This window comes from Athene cunicularia, assembly GCF_003259725.1.
Source record: "Athene cunicularia isolate RWA chromosome Z unlocalized genomic scaffold, athCun1 chrZ_part3, whole genome shotgun sequence".
Classification (NCBI taxonomy): domain Eukaryota; kingdom Metazoa; phylum Chordata; class Aves; order Strigiformes; family Strigidae; genus Athene; species Athene cunicularia.
This window is the reverse complement of record NW_020799144.1, coordinates 15666611-15684129: the sequence shown is the minus strand read 5'-3', so window position 1 is coordinate 15684129 and position 17519 is coordinate 15666611. Positions and strand designations below refer to the sequence as shown.

The following is a 17519-nucleotide window of genomic DNA, read 5'->3' as shown; positions in this document are numbered from 1 at the left end:
AGTGAACACCAAAATCAGCAGAGAGTTCACAGCCAGGGAGTAAGATGGGATGTAGCTGACTTACTTTATGTTAAAGGAGTGGTGAAAAAAAACCCCTGGCTTTTGCCAACTAGGTGATTAGAAAAAAATATATATTTAAGGTCTTGTGAATGTTCAGTTCTGGTTTCCGTCAGTGATATTAAAAGTTTTTATGAAAGGCAAAGTATTTTCCTACTGTTTCAGCAGGAGTTTTTTGAAAACCAGAGATATGTAGATTACTGCCTTCATCAAGCAGCTCTTTTAAAATGTGTTTATTTTACCTCAGTTGCAGAACTCCGGAAGAGTTTGTTCTCTTTCACAGGATTTTCAGCTTTTCCAAGATAAAGAATTTAACACTTTCTGCGTTTTCAACAAGAGACCTATATCTTTCAGTTTTCTGGTAATATTTTTATTAAAATTCAGCAGAATAGTGATATTTTTTAATAAAGCTGTATCAGCTGTGTCAGTCCTTAATAGGAATAATTTGAAAGGAAAAAAATTCAATTATAAATCAATAGAGCGTTGTATTTCTGTATGTGCAAACAACCTAAAATTACTTTAAGATGCTCCAGCTGCTCAATTCATTAACTCAATCACAACTGAATTTTGGTATCTGTTATCTTCTGTTGATGGCTGCAGCAGAAATACCCAGTTAGCATGCTTGAAGCTGTTAGATGCAGTTATGACTATTAAGGAAGATCAGTTCAATACGTTGGTTACTTACGATTTTGAGAGGCTTAATACGTAGTTATTTATCTTAACTCACGCACTGTCCTGTCTGTGACGATTCAGGAAGGCATCATGCTCTTCCACAGACAGTGCCAATTCCTTCTCACCTTCTGGGTTTCCAGATTTGCCTCTTGTGCTTTTTGGGTCGTTGCACCTCTCAACTTTTTCCAGTGTTATCTGCCAAGTCCTTGCGTTCCTCTCTTGAGTGATACCCTGACTGTGTTGTTGGTAATAAGATATGAAAGATCTTTGAGGAGAAAAATAGTTTTCATGTTTTCACTGAATTAACTAGGAGGGGAGTGTGTGTGCATATGTTTTTGCCTTCTTTCCAGCAGTGTAAATTATACAGATTTTATGGTAGCTTCATCTTATCACTGTAGATCTGACACCACATACCACAGTGTGGAAAAAGCATGTAAAAATGTTTTTAATTTCTAGATTCAGGAATTAAAGTTCTGTCTTCACTATATATGGCTCTATTCTACGTGGGGTTTTTAAGATAAAACCTGACATACGTCCACTACAGTCGGAATGCATGTAAGAGTTCCACATAAAAGTACAAGTAAATGTATAAAATGTATTTGAATGTGGTTTTGTTAAGTTTTATAGCCTGAACTTGTTTTTAGACACCATTAATTTTCGTGCGTAAGACATGTATCTTCGTCACATGCTGATAAGAATTTTGGGGCAGTAGAACTTAAAGTTGGTGCTTAAGCAGGAAGGGGGAATGCTAAATGTAAGAAATGGGCGTGTTTGTCCACTGTAAGCTGCAGTTCTATGTGAGACAGCTTTTTGGGTATTGTATGTACTTTTGATTTCATGAAATTGGTTAGAAAACTAAAAAAGATGCAGAATTATATAAAAAATGGAGGCTAGGTATTTTATTTTCCTATAAAATTGATACAGCAGGCACAGAGGGAGTGTTGCTGTAGTTGGTTGCACCATCTGAAGGTAATGACATAAATGAAAGAAGGAAATTGATCTTAGTTTATGAAGATGTAGGAAGGCAGAAGGTTCAAATAAAAAAAAAAAAATCAGGACAGGTAACTGGAAGAAGTTTTTAATTGAAAGTACTAAGGGTTCTTGCTGCCTGACCATCAGGGGTTTGATACTCAGTTTCCTCTGTGACATTATTGAGATTGGTTGTTACAGTTTATCTTTAAAAAAAACATGTTTGATTTGTTATAATTTTTGTTGAAACAACTTCTTAATCCTGCTTCGCTCGGTGCTATGGAAATGCATATCAGATTTTTGAAGTGAACATTTCTGTAACTGCTGACTTACAGAGGCTTTTAACTTCCAAGTTTTAGAACAAATGTTGTTCTGTGTACTGGTTAAACACCTGTATGAAACTGCAGGTAGCAGTGGAGGTGGGGAATAATGCTAAAATAGCTGTCAGCAAAATAGAAATGGTGAAGCTCTCGGACAGGAATTGCTTTTGTTGAGGTGGGATGAAGTGTCAGATATGTCAAGACACAATGCTGATATTTGCACCAGTTCTTTGTGGGTTTTGGTTTTGTTTGGCTTAGAACTTCATAGATTTTCCTTGAGGGAGGGATTTGGTATTTTTTTGCAGAAATGTTAATGCTTTTCACAGAAGTCAAAGTGTTCACTGGAAAATAGTTTACCCAGGATACCCAGCACCCATGAGATGAAAACTGAGCATCCCTGTACGTATGTGTACAAATGTTACTATTTCTTGTGGAAGCAACTACCCTCGAAGTCAACAGGTGTAAAAGGTGTGAATGGCCAAAATGTCACTGAAATAAGTGGCCAAGTTATAGCAGAACTCGTGAATCTTTTTCCAGTGTTAGTCATTTGTCATTACATTCAACATTAGTCTGAGGATTACAGCAACCAGTGTAGTGAATGCACCTTTTGGGGGCTCTGGCAGCCAAACGACTGATAACCGTCGCATGCATTACTAAAATATGAATACAGCAAACATCCCGTGAGGTATCTACTTGCATCAGGTGCAGGAGGACAGAAGCAAGCCTTTCTGTCATAGGTATGAAATATGCAGGCCAGATTAATCATTGTGCTCCATGCGTGCTTGTATTCGTGAAGCTCATGCTGGCACACAGTAATGGCCGAGGACCGTATTTTTCTGTTCTAGATGTCCGAGTGGGTGTTAACACTTACTGTCCCAGCAAAGGGCTACAAGAATTTACCTTGTGGCTGAATCCATTAATGTGAAAAGCGGCGATGTCTTTTTTCCATGCACATCTTGATGTGTTGTAGGAGAGAGAACTTTGTGAGGGATGAAGAAACCTGCTTGGTTCATCTTTAGAGGGGAGGCACACTCTCCCCTGGCAGTCAAAAATTACACATTCTAGAGTTTGGGACAGTTAGACTGAAGCCTTTTATGCCTTTATACCTGCGGGCAGGTGTTTAGCCATCTCCAGGAAAGCCAGTCTGCAGTGACATGGAAAGACAACCAGCTTATCAAAAGATAACTCTAAGCATTCCCCCTTCCTTATTTTTTCCCCCCAGCTTTTACTGCTGAGCAGGACCCCATGTGGTCTGGGATATTCCTTAGGTCACCTGTGTGTCCCCCCAGACTCCTTGTGCACCCCCAGCCACTTGCTGGTGAGGTGAGGAACAGAAAAGGCCTCGGCTCTGTGTCAGTGCTGCTCAGCAATCATGAAAAACATCCCTCTGTTATCAACACTTGTTTTCAGCACAAACCCAAAACATAGCCCCATACTAGCTACCGCGAGGAAAATTAGCTCTATACCGGCCAAAACCAGCACAAGATGGTATTGATATCTTGGGTATTGTTTTAGAATCACAGAATAATCTTGGTTGCACCTCTGGGGATTCTGCAGTCAACTCCCCTCCTCAAAGTATGGGCAGCTTCAAAGTTATATCAGGCCAATCACTTAAAAGATTGCAGGCTACTTTTAAGCAGGAACACCCTAACTGTGCGTGGTTGAGACAGAAACCTGCATACTGCTGTGGTGGAGCCTCCTGGTAGACAGGACACCCTGGATGAAGTTTGCTGCTGGGAGGTGCGAGAAATGGCCGTGGTAGACGGGGCTGGGCTCGTAGTGGCTTTCTTCTAAGGGAGGAAAATGTGCTGCTTTCCAAGTTTTCTAAGGTGGTCAGATGTAATGACTCACTGAAGTTTTGTGAAGGACAGCATGAAAACTTCAGAAGGAGCACCGCGAATCCTAAGCAGCTGTTAACTGGTTGTTCAGGAGAGGTGCTGAATGTCAGGCTGTTACAGTCGGGACGTGACATGGAGAAGAAAGAGCAGTTGCTCGCCGCATCAAAGCTATGGTTCTGTCAAGTGCTGCTGTTATTATGGATCCTGCCACCTGCTCCCAGACTCCTCTGTTACTCCAGGTTTCAGAGTGCATATTGCCTTCCACCAACAGATTTCTCAAGACACGTGTCATGACACACTTGAAAAAGTATTACATGATAGCATATATACCCCTGCTCAACTCCATTGTGTTTGGCAAAAGTGCGCTCTAAGAGCGATTTTGCCTTGTGATCAATTTATAATAGAAAAGGAAACAGCTTGTTTGATAACATGAGCTTGTACTCGTAGCATTCAGCCAGGAACAGAGCTCTCATTTGTCCTGGGTTTCGATCTGCTATTCAATTTACAGTGTCACACCTCTTCTCACTAAGTATTTCGGGAATGTCAGAGAGTGTTGGATGCTACTTTGCTAGGGACCACGTAAGGTTTAATCACAAAGTGAGAGGTCTGATCAGTTCTTGCAGATGTCAACATAATTCAGTGCTCTTGGTCATGGTGATGTCTAGTATATGCAAAAATATTTCCAGATGTGTATGGCTGTAGGTAGATAAAATTCAAATAATTTTCACAGCTGATACGTTGAAGTCAGCTTGTGGAAATGATCAAGGTGCATACTGAGTTGCAAATATATGGCTTCAAGTTTGATCAGTTCTACATCAGCAAACTAAAACTGCAAAGTAATAAAATATATCATTAATATTTCCTTCCGGAACAAATTTTTCTTTATACAGATACAGTGTGACTGGATAATTCCAAAGTAAATCTGTGAGATGGTGTTCATCAAATCTGTAACACAAATCTGATTTCAGTTCACAGTCTGCCTGAGAATTTAAAAATATCTTTTCTTCTACTTGGTGAAGTGCTCACTGTATTCTTGTAAGTTTCTTGGGCTTACCTTTCCACCTCCACAGGAAACCAATTGAGGATATTGTCAGGTACATTAAAAAGCAGAATTCGTTTGGCTGCAGTATTAAATGACCTACGAATAATTTTTGACATAAAAATAGCCTATATCCCTAGAGATAATGCGGGTAAAGTGAACAGAAATTAAGTAAATCTTGAGGTGAATACAAGTAGGAAGTGAAGGTTAATGCACATTTTTAGTACAGTTTCGTAGTTTTTTTTGGACAGGCTACATTCAGTAACAGAAAGGGTCCCAACTTAGATTGTAGTAACGTAATTTTGGGCTGACGTCCAGTATTCAGGAATGCATATGTTCTTGATCCTTCATTACAACTCATAATTTTAGGAATATTGTGTTGGGAAAATAAGGCACATTAGCCAGCAGCACAAATAGCAGGAGAAGCCACAATATTCATTTCCCCTCAACCCAGCCAAAAACAAATTATTTGGCTGACTATCAAAAGGAGCAGCAGTAATTGTTTCCAGTATCAGTGGAGGCATTTTGCTGTTTAAAAAACCCAAAGCTTCCATTTCATTAACTCAAGAAAAGGCTTGGTCTCTGCCATCAATTAGGGGACAAAAATGGGATTCTCATGGCAAGCTGTAGGTTGCTGTCTGCCTGTGCCTTGATGTTGCCCACGAATTGCTGCGGGTGCTGCCGGGATCTCCCCGTGCCTCTGCAGGAGCTGCTTGCCCTCTGCAAGCTCGGCTTCTCCTGGGTGCAGGAGCAGTCTGCAAGACCCAGGCCTGGGTCACGAATGCAGCAGGACCTACTGTTGTGTGTGATAAAGCGCCCAGGGACTCAGCCAGATGAGAGCTTCCTTGTGAACGCTGGCCTGAAGGTAGTCCCTGGCTTACAACTTAGTCTCGGTTTGTAGAAGGGGAAAAATGGAGGAGCAGCAGCGTGCAAAACAAGATCGTAGGCAAACTGCAGATGGTACTGCGGGAACGTCACTTGTCAGCCTGCTTGCTGCGAGGCTCTGTGGCGACATGCTGGTCTCCTGCCTCTTCTGTCTGGGTGAGGCCTTGAGCAGAACACAGCGGGAGTGCCCATCAGCCTGTGCGCCCATTGCCCAGATTGCTGACGGACAGTAGCCGTGGCGATGGAGACGATCAGTCAGCGTGTGATCACAGCACCCCGTGTTGTGTACAGCAACAAATGCGGCTTTGCATTTGACAGAGAGAAGATCATCCTCAGTGCGGGTCCTCTGCTCTGTTCTCATGGCACAGGGGTAATTGTATCAACATCTCTTCTCATAGAAGAAGTTGCTTTTAGGCAAAAATCTGCCTGATGCCTAATCTCACCTTTTCATTTTATTCTCTGGACTGTTCTTTGCATTCACCTTGTTTTATCGGATATGTGATGAATTTAAAATGTCTTTCATGTGTCTCTCTGTTTTGTAACACCCTTTCACCGAACACAGAACTGGTGGCTGTGGGATAATTACAAATTGCACACAAGCATGCTGCTCACTGTTACTGATGTCCATTTTCTTTATCTGTATCTAGGTGATAAAATCGCCTACTTAATGTTTCTATGAAATACTGTAAAATTACAGAAATTGGATGTCAGGGAGAAGTTTCCCTTTCAGACCATACTTCGATACTGTCCAGTAGGAATTGTCACTACTTCCTATTTGGTATATTTGTTATTAATAACTTCTGTATAGAACCCCTGGCTATTCTTCTGCCTGCCCCAACCCTCTGAGAGAGCAAAGCATCCTGCCATGTGAACTTCTCCTGGGAAAGTGGCAAACGCTAACACGAACCACTCCTGGTCACGTGCTGTATAAATGGACATCAGAACGGGACATCAGTATTTTCTGACTCAGGCTGTTTCATAGCTTCACAGACTTTTTAGAAACACCTGCTTATTTTGTTGGATGTGCTAAGTATTATGGTGGTTTAATGCAAAATTTCCATTAGAGCTTGCAAAATGTCCCATTTGACAAAAAGAGCTTTTCTTCTCATAATATTTGTATTCAGTAGAAGGTCAGAGACACAAGCTAACACTCAAAGTTTGCATAAAAACATGAATTGTTGTGATCCTTCTTAATCACCGTCGTATTAAGCAATTTTGTATGCGTAATTGGACCGTATCTTGGTTGGACTGAGAAAGATGTGATTCCTTCCCAAGCAAAGTATACAGCTAAAATTCATTAAAACACAGTAAATTGTAGCGTACGGATCTTCGCAGTTAGCTGTTTTTCCTCTTCTGATACTTGTGCCCATGCAGCTTGATGAGAAGTGCTACACTGATGTGCTGTCTTTGGACGTGTGTGTGCCCCACGATTGGTTACGTTAGGTTTTCAGTCGTGATTTGACAGGAAGAAACGGTCCCCTCTGCTTTTTGGACATCATCAATATAAATATTCCTGAGCAACTAACAGCATCCTTACGTACTGTCCCGTACAATAAGTGAAGTAGTATGGGCTAGGAAGTTTATTTTATAAACCTCAGTTACCAAGAGTATTTATTCATGGTAGGATTGTTTTTAAAATAAAGTGGAAAAAACACATAAAATAACCTTTCCGAATTTGATTTAATGAAGACATTTAAAATAGTAATTTATCTCATTGTTGTATTAAATGGTCTCCTGCATTTTAAACAAGAGCAAAAGTGTCGGGATTTTACTTTGCACATATGAAGCAATCTTCCTTACCTCTTGGTCGAAAGTTCTGGCATTTACCATACCTGGATTTTTTTGTAGTTTGCTCCCTCTTTCAGTTTGCCTGCCATCAGAACACAAGTCTGGGTTAGATGGGCTCAGTCATGTGTAATAGAAAAAAGAAATCTTTTCTTGAGAAAGAGTGAAGAAAAAGAAGAGAAAAAGGTTCATCAGTGTCCAAGGTTTTTTTCTTAACCTTCAGCTTGATACCCCCAGAAGAGGCAGTGCCTTCAGGGCATGTTTCCCCCCCCCCTTAAGGGGAAGTTTCTTTCAAAGGACTGGTATCATAACCATCGACTAGAAAAACAGAAAGCAAGCTGGCCATTTCTCTCAGAATTTAACTGCTGGCTTTTGTCACTTCCTCAAAGCAAGTGAGAGTCCCAAGTTTGACATTTTAAGTATGTGATTGAGTTAATGACCCCAGTGCAATCTGGTTTACTGACCTAGTAAAAAAGAGGCGCAGGTATTATTTAATAGTGAAACTATAAACATTTCTGTGATTTGTGTTTCTGAGGGTATCAACTGCTGTTTGTGCCAAGAAAAGGAAAAAAGAAACGTTGCTAATGGTCAGTGCCATGGCCCTTTTCAGCTAAATTTATGTAAATCCAATTTATTTTGACCCAGTACTGTTCTGGAGCATGGTGGCAAAATGTTTAAGACATCTTGCTGTGGAAAGAAGGTGTTAATTTGAGTTCTGCCCTGGATTTACATAAAATTAAGCCTTCAGTCCATCTGTGAATATTTATCTGGTCATTTCTGCTGAGGAATCAAAGGTGGCAAAATGAGATGCTTGACACATCACTGACTTTTTTGTCTCTGAGCACAAAAGCTGGTATGCTTTAACTATGTTAATCTGATATGTCAGTTGGGTTTGGCATGGATTTTTAACCTTTCAAAACTGCATAGCACCACCTCTCCACATAAACTATGTTTTTTTCATTAATAGTTGGAATAATCAGAACTGCTACTGCTCTTTCTTCCAGATCCCTTTTTATAACTCATCTCTAATAGGAAATTTAGAGATAATCATCCTAAGTTTTAGTTTTTTTGAACTGGAATATTAAAACGTGTTTATAAGCCACATTTATATTTGTTCCTCTGTTATTCTTCTGGGCTTTTTTTAGTTTCTTTCTTTGTTTTGCAGCCTTTTCATCCTTTTGTTTTTTGTCTCAGCTTGGGGATAGAGGTCATGCTTTCTGCTGATGTTTTATTGCTTCTGGTGCAAGGTGCTTGCTTGAAGCCTCTGCTTAGTATTAATACATATATATCTATATGTATGCATATTTTTAAAGAAATAGAGAATTTTTATGAAATGGGCTATGTAATTAAGCCATTTCTGAAGCCAATTAATTGCCAAGCGATTTCTAAATTTAGAGATGCTTTTCTTAAAAAGGAAAAAAAAAAAAAGAAAAACAAAAAATAAACCAACAGGTGTCAGCAAAGACCGTGTAACAAAACATTGGGTCAAATCACATCAACAGTATATGCTGCATTCATGACAAATCCCTGTTGTTTTTAATTTAATTCTCTCAAAAGATCTTGAGATTCTATTTGTGATCAGTCAACTCAGAATCCAGAATATCACACCCATGTGTTAAGATTGAATTGAATTGCTTTCAGAAGAAAACGCAAGAAATCCCTTAGAGGTAATGTCAATTCCATCTTAATGAATTGTTCTCCCACACTATAATCCAAGTGAGGTCTTTTGTGGATTTTTAAAATGCCATTGATTTTTTTTTTTTTTTTTTTTTTTTCCTCCTAGCTTGCAGTGAACAGAGCCTTTAGAAAGTCCATTCAGCTTTTAGGATTTTTTTGTTCTGGCATGGTGTCGGTGGATTTTTTTTTTTCTTGTTTGTCCCAGTTCTTAGGTAGGTCTTGTGTCCAAGAGCAGTATGTCAAAAAGTTCCTTTGCATCTCTCATTGTTACTTATTGGCAGGTTTGTCACTTGAGGGTCAAAATAAAACTCATTCAACCAAGGCTATGGCAGCCACAGTAGCAAGCCTCGGGTCAGTCCCACCACTTGAGATTTGCCGCAGGGCAGTCAGTTGGAATTCATTTTGCATTTGTTTCACTGAACGTTATTGCTCTTCCACTGCAAAGAGGACAAAGTTAAGGGTAGACTACTGTATGTTACAAGGATTGTTTCCTTCTTGTGCTGTTTTTCCCTTTATTGCGTTAAAGTGCTTATTGCTAATGGGGAGACAAATCTTATAAAACAATAAAATCCATTACTCATAATGGCGTTGCTTCTAGTGGTTTATCCTTGTTTATTTTTAAGATTAGAGATAAAACCTCCAACCTCTGCACACTGCCTTGAAGTTCTTAGAAAATACTAGTAGTGCTGAGGGGCCTCATGTCTTAGGCGGAATTGAAATTGTTTGAAAACAGTACTGTTTCTGTGCCTGTGAAAGATCCAGTTTTTGAGAAAGTTCGATTCAAGAGGTTGTACCTTGCTGTCGGTCCAGATTTATAGTTGAAAGTGTTTTCGAGGTTTGGGGAGCTGATGGTGCATCTCTTGCTGTACTGTGCGATGTCAAGTCGAACAAACTACTTTAGGAAAAGAACACAAAGGCAAATGAGGTTTGTTTTTTTCTATATGTGGATTTGTCAGGCGAACTGGTAATGTTCAACTGTTACACATTTTAAGTGCAGTTCTGTCACAGGGTGGGAACTGACAAGTGAACCTAAGGTTGAATTGTTTCTGCGTTCTCTAAAGAAAAATTTTAAAACCTTGCATTTTTCTTTACTTCAGCTCAAAGCATAGCAAATTATATCTGAGCAAGCTGTTGTAGAAAGTAGAGATGATCAGGCTTCAGTGGTTTCTGCGTAAGTCTTTTTCACTAATATTTTTAATTGTAATTTTTTCCTGTTTTCTTTTTTCTCTTTTTTTTCTGTAATATATGTTTATGCGAGAGATTAAACTGAGGTTGAAGTATCGTTAACTCATAAGGTTAATAGAGGAATAATAAACTACTAATGACCCTAATAATGTACTAACCCTTTTTATTGTATGACTTATGAACAAACAGGAAGTCAAGCAAGAGAGAAAGTGCCATTGCACCTATGTTTTATTAGCTACAGTCTCCTTAATTTTTAAATGTAATACCTACATTATTCTAAAAAATCTGGCCACTAATAAAAACCTACAAGGAAAATTATTGCCATTAGATTCTCGTACTCTCTGCACTTTCATGTACTTTGAGAACTGTCTTTAAAAATTAATGAAAACAAGTGCTCTGATAAGGCGTTTAAGGAGTGTTGTTTCACAAGTTGACATCTTCAGAGGCAGAAACCTCCTATCCACTGAGTGAGTGTATCATTGCCAACACATCTCACTCTTGATAGGAAGTAGCCTCTGTTAACTTTGAGAGAGTAGTTCTGTCTCTATTCGCATTTAATCCTTGGAGTAGTGAAAAGTGGTAACAAGAGTAGTAATGGTGGTGATGGGGTTTTGTTTGTGTTTTGAATAGCTGTGAATGAGGAACGTGATGTGGGAAATCTCAGATCCATCCAGCTGGATCTGCTCCACCAGAAGAATATATTTAACTGATAATTTGCTCCATTTCATTTTTTTTTTTTTCCCAGAAATCTGCTAGAAGGGTGTAGGAGCAGGCAGTGGCGTGGACAACTTGAGTTGACAGTTTATGCTCCTTTACCCTTTCTCCAAGGTCTTGTAATCCATCCTCTGTCGTGAGTGGTTGTAATGTCAACTGCTCGCATGCACTTTATCCTTTGTCATGTCACATGTGCTTTATTCTTTATCATGTGTTAACCAGACACCAACCGTTTGACAGGGTTGTTGGTGTTTTGGTCATGAGGGATGCACATATGGGAGAGGAGAGGGACATGTGGCATTTGATTGTCTTCAAAGGGACTTTGTGGTTTGCGCTAACCAAAGGGTTCCTCACATCTGTCGTGAATGCATGAGCATTCGTTGCATGGTAATGATTTCCAGTGAATACTGGTAGGTGCCGGTTTAGAAGTGAAAGCCACAAATCACACGGGCCTGTGCCATTTCTTTAATATGCCTTTAGCAGAGAATTCACTCTTGAGAAAACATTTTGCAAGTTTGAGTAGTTTACTTTTTCTTTTTTCTCCCTCTGCAGAGGGTTTGCTGTTCCATTCATGTATGTAGTCTGGTGGTGGGTAGAGTCACCCACGGTTGGTTTTGAAAGTGGGAGCACACTCAGTGGGGGGGAAAAAAAAAATAAAAAAATTCATAGGACTTGGGTTGTAAAGCATGGAGTGGGGGGTGGAAGGGGCTCGACGAGCAAGGCTCAGGGCACTTCACCGCGTCCCAGCATGGTTTTTGATGTGGTGTGTTCTGAAGCAGCTCCTCTGGATTGGAGTGCAGGTGTTGGGAAACAAGTCGAGTTGTGATCTGTTGTCTGTATACCTGGCTATCTATCTCTGTTATGAAAAAGTTCGCCAGTGGTTCGGCCACAGTTCTGCTCTTCCTCATCTGCTCCAGGCTGGTTCTTGACGTTTTTGATAAGTGTTACAAGGCTTCGTTCAGCTTCTTACAGACTTAAAATGGGGGTTTGTTATTCAACTTGAGTTTTTCTGGAGTTGCCTTCTTGCTTTGTGGGCCTGCTTTGGGTTGCCCTCTTTTCCAGACTTTAGCTGTTCAAAGGCCTCTGATGCTTATTGCACTGAAGAGTCTCTTTGTCTTCAACTTAAAATAATGTTTAGGCTTCAGTCCCTCCAGGATCTTTGTAACTTTAAATGTGTCAGTCTCAACAGCTCTTAGTCTCTAATTTCTCTTTTCACATCGTTGTATGCAGGTGTAGGTCACGTAGCTTCAGGATGGTCTGTTGAAAAGATTTTACAAATTACGCTGCTAAGAGAATTTTTCGGTGCTTTTTGGTAATTGGAAACAGTCCTGAAGAAAGTCCTCCATGTGAGCAGTATAACCTCAAAAGAACACGAGTCATATGAAGCCAGGACCTTGCCAGTTAACGTGTACTGTGATTGTGTGTACCAGAACTACCTGGAATTTCAGTTTTGCTCTGCAGACCGCATGCAGCATTATAGTCCTGGCCACCATTGTGCAGAATATTTAGCAATGTGAGGGTAAAATCTCTGCTCTTTCATAAGATAATATATTTGTTTTCTTTCTGTAGTCTTCTCTGCCTCTGTCCTTTTTGTTGTCCAGTCAATTAACCGAATTTAATTTCTCTATAATTAGGATAGCTTATGTTCTGGACCCACATGAAGCATCAGTGTTAGGATGTAGGTCTATGCCCCAGTTGTCCATAAGACTATCGGACTTTGCACATGTCGCATTTGGGGCCCCTAGCACTTTGAAAAGGAACTTCTGGAGGTATTCACACTGCCGTATCCAACATAAGACAGAAGACTGACAGTTTTAAGCCCCTCGAAGGGCAGTTGAGAGTGCTGAAGTTTGGTTCCTGTCCTGAACCATGTCTTACTGCTTTCGACCTTGTCCACAGCAGATGAAGGAAAACTGTAACGAGGAAATGGTGGCAGAGATTAGGTACTGGTGTTTTTACTGTTCTGGATGTGTTCTGCTCAGCCGTGGTCTCTGCTGTCATCAGCCTGCCTTCATTCTGGGAATTCTTCTAGTTCAACAAAGCTAAGGAAAGCTGTGACTTCATCACAGAAAGTTTCTCGGATCACAGTTCAAATATAACATTTTTGGGGGGTGGAAGTGTTAGGCTAAATACCTTTTTGTGCTTGTAAAGGATTTCTCCCTTGCGATCAGAATAGGTGATGAGAGGCATGGAATTTTTTTGATTTTGTGTTTGCTTTTTTCCCCCCCCAGTTCTCAGAGCAGGCAATAAGAACACCTTGAGAGTGCTTAGTTCAGACACTTACCCTGTTTGGGGTGTGTTTTCCTGATGGTCTGCACTTGGAAGTGAATGAAGAGCAGACATACTGTAAAATGGGGTTGAAGTTTCCAGTGCCTCAGGCAAGAAGTACAGAAATACTATTTTTTTTTCCTCCATTCAACAGGCAATTAATTTCACACACTTTGGGCAAGCTGTACTATTGGTTCTTTTTTCCCTTTGGATCTCAGACATGGTGCTACCTGCTCACCAGCAACTTCATTGCCTTGAATTACAACGCAGCGTATGCTTACGGTGTTGGCACGCCTTATGAGTTGCAAGGGCCTTAGAAAAAGGTATAAATATCCCAGGTTAGCACAAATAACATGAGTAGGGCTCTCTAGCAAGTGTTACAGTTTGCCTTGAGAGTGTCTTGTGCTGGACAGTTTGTTGCTTGAGAGTTCCAGATGAGCTCTTATCACAGGACTGGATTGAACAGCCTCTGTCACTAAATACCCACCATCATGAGCAACCGTGTGACCAACGATTAGTCCAAGAGAGTTCGTAGAGTGGAATCGTACCCACCCTCTCATGCAGGAAGGCACAAGACAGTGTTCAACATCCTACAACAGTTTTCAGTTCTTAAAGATAAAATACCGGCATGCACCGGCTAATACTTGTAGAGATTTGTAATAGTAGCTCTAATTTCCCTTCTCTTTTTAATGCCTGCAGAAAAGATATTTTAAAAGTTAATTTTTCAAAATTACGGGTCATCCATAAAATCACAAGAAGTAATTAAAAGCGTAAAATTCCAGAAGTAATGTTGGATTTGTAGCGTTTTCAGTTACGCGCGGCCATGTTCCTAGGAACACAGGATTTTGCTAGATTTTCTGGGCACATCCATGCAAAGCGCAGGAAACCTGGCCGTTATGATGATGATTTCAAATCTGGGCAAATTTTGGGCTTTGCTGCTGCTTCACGAAATCTTTTGTATCACTGCCCATCCTTTATAAAGCTGACAGCGTACCGGCCATTGCGAGGATATCCCTGAACTTGTTGATCTGCTGCCAAAAAAAAAACCCTCTTGTGGTCTTGTATGTACTGGGGGCAGTTTATGGCAGTTTTTCTTCAGGTCTGTCTGGTCTGTGGAGACCATACAGGTGCTGAGCTGCCTGAAGGTCGTAATCTCACACTTTGAATCTGAGCCTCCTACCTACTTTATCTTTCTTCATGTTTACTGCTATTAAAAGCAGTACATTAGGCTAAGTCTTCGCTATACCAGAGTCCTCTACTGATTAAACAGCCCCATTTTTAAGGGGGATATCACTATTTATTATATTGGAGTAGTGCATAAAGAGCCAGTTAGGATCGGAGCCCCATTGAGCCAGGCTCTGGAGGAAATGAGTAAAGGTTTACTTCTGCCCTGAAGACATCACAGACTAAATAGATGAGAGAGAATAGAAGAAATAGATACAAACACATAGCTGCAAAAAAGGGTAGATTTTTGCAAGCAGTGTCTGAAATATATTTTCTTCATAGCAATTTTTTTCTCTTCCGAGTGTTCTTTTACTGGTTTTGACGGTTAGTAGATGCCTGGATTTAGAGTGAAAAATAAAATTTCTACGTTTGAGGCCATATTATCATTATACTCATTTTAATGTCTGTACAACATCAGCATCTGAGACTGCAGGAACTTAACTGCTTTACTTGTTGGCATTACACTGAAGTTGATTTCGGTGAACCATAAAAAGTTTGGCCCTGAAGGTAAAATTACACTGTATGCATGTTCCTAACATACTGCTTTGGGGATAAACATGTCTTAAATCAACTCATGGCTCACAGCTAAATTCTTTCTCCAAGTGCAGTTTCCCTGTAGATAGTAATGTTCAGTAAGACTGATTTTCTTTAAAACCATAAAGTTTTTTGAACATAATTCTATCAATAAACGTATTTGAGCAGGGTAGCAAAGAATTCACATAATCCTAATAAAGATTTTGGGGTTTTGTGAAAGGAAGGGGAGGGGCATGCGCCAAAATTTTTAATTAGCCTTCATCAGTACCTCTAATTTGTTCAAATATGTTCCAAAGGTTTGCATATTGTGTTTGCTCACATGTACATAATGAAAACTTTTGGACTTCATTGAAACTTTATTTGGTAATTGTGCATTTGGAAAATTAAAATTGAAGTTTATGATACCCTGGCTCCTACTTGCTCAGTTCATAGTGTGTTGTTAAGATGCCATCACTTGAGAGCTTTGTTACAGCGACGTTTCTGTTGTGGCTTAATATGCTGTGGGTTCAGATGGCTGTAATTGTGGCCTTGAGGGGTTGGACTAAAGAATACCAGCTGGGTTTGTACCCAGATATTCTTGGATTAATATTTTGGGACTTAGATCTTGTCCTGTCTGGAATTTAAACATAGTTCCCCAAGCTTTAAAGAGAAGGCAAGCACCATTTGAGGCTCTTAATGAGCACTTTTTTCCCTTTTTAATTTGCCTTTTTTTTTTTTTTCCCCTTAACTCCCGTAGCCAGTGAAATCCAGGCAGTTACTTCCAAACTGTTTTTACAGCCCCATATGGACAAAGTGCTTTAGTTTGTTCCTCCGTTTAATTCCCAAATTAATAATAGTTAGAAAGTTCTTACATCTGCATCTCCATTTTTCTTAGAGTATATAAGGGTGAAAAAAATTTCCCTAGATATTAGGCAAGCCTTTGAAGTGTGAACAACTTTGTTACTTTTGAGACAGCAAGCCTTTAGTTGTGACTAGGTTGATTTTTTTTTTTTTTTTTTTTGGGGGGGGGTTGCTCTTTGAAATAATTTCTTTTGTTTCAGGTCTAAAATTTCAATTTTATTTCTACATAGAGGCAAGAGACTTAAACTCACCCATAGTGGGGAATCAGTCAGGGTTTTTCTTCTATTTAGAAACCTTTGACCCATCCCTCCCCTGTTCAGTGAATAGAAATGGCAAGGCAACTTGTGCTGGGGGTGACTAAAGATCTTCTCTCTACGTAGCTCATGAAGTGAACCTGCAGGGGAGAGGGTTTCAGGAGTCCTGCTTGTGGAAAAAAAATGCTTTTAAAGTATTTCTTTGCAAAAAAGAGCCTTTCTTGTACCCCTGAGTGTATATTAATTGGTTATAATCCTTAGTTTTGAGGCACATAATTATTCACAAGCAGCACGTGATGGATTCACAGGTACAGTTACAATTTCTTTGTCCCGACAAGCAGCGTTTTCTGAGGGGCAGAGAGGATCTTTTTGTGTAAAGCTCCAAGTCCTACAATTAGTTGTTTAGTAAAGGATTCAGATAAGTGTGAAAACATATACAAGAGCTTATAACTCTGACTACTAACTAGCCTTTAAGTTGTCTGCCTGGATATATCATTACGCTAAGTGGTTTAATATCTATTTGCTTTTTTTTTTTTTCTCATAGATCATTACTAAATATGTTTATGAATTACTGCAGAAGGAATGCCACTTGAAGAAAGTAACTCTCCCAGTAAGTATAATTTTTTTTTTCCTGAAGACGTTGTTTGTTTGGATCTGTAAAAGCATAACCTGCAATCCAGGATCCAGATAAAGACAAGGTGTGCCAGGGCTCTGTGCAGGGCATTGTCTCAGGACGCTGCCTTCTCACGCAGCGTGTGTGTGCATCTGGAGATGTGGTTCCACCTCACTTCTCACGTGTTTGATTTCTCCAGCCGGGCCTTCCTTGCCTTACCAGATACCAGAATTTTCAAAATGTGGTCGTTTGATAGAGGAACCAGAGCTTTTTGAGAAGTGTGAATGTTTTGAGACCTCTACAGCTGGATGTAGAGAAGAAACGTGCCTTCAGAGGCAGAGGAATAAAGTCAAACTGAGTTTCAGTAAACTACTCCAAGTATTTTTTGAAAACACACATTTTTTGGTAACTTGTAACATTTATGAAGGGCTGCTTGTTTAGTAAAAATACTGGATCAGCTCTTGGAAGTGATGGAGCACTGCCCAAAGAACACGTTTGAGTTTGTAAATACGTGCGATACCGTGATGATGTTCAGGTATTTTTATGTTCTGTACTGGAGACCATAGGGGAGACTGTTGTGTGACAGCACTGTGTAGATTTTCCAGTGCTATCATAAAGAATTCTTATGGTCTTTGAGAAGCTTTT

The 17519-nt window shown here is 39.9% G+C and overlaps 1 protein-coding gene across 2 annotated transcripts in view; it reads left to right on the top strand.

Annotated features, from left to right (window-relative positions):
* The window catches only part of FAM172A (family with sequence similarity 172 member A), a 261320-nt gene that overhangs the window by 32164 nt on the left and 211637 nt on the right, over positions 1-17519 (top strand). For both annotated transcript variants that reach the window (XM_026866666.1, XM_026866667.1), the window contains exon 5: positions 16806-16871. In XM_026866666.1, the coding sequence (XP_026722467.1) occupies positions 16806-16871 (66 nt within the window). The remainder of the gene's footprint in view (positions 1-16805; positions 16872-17519) is intronic.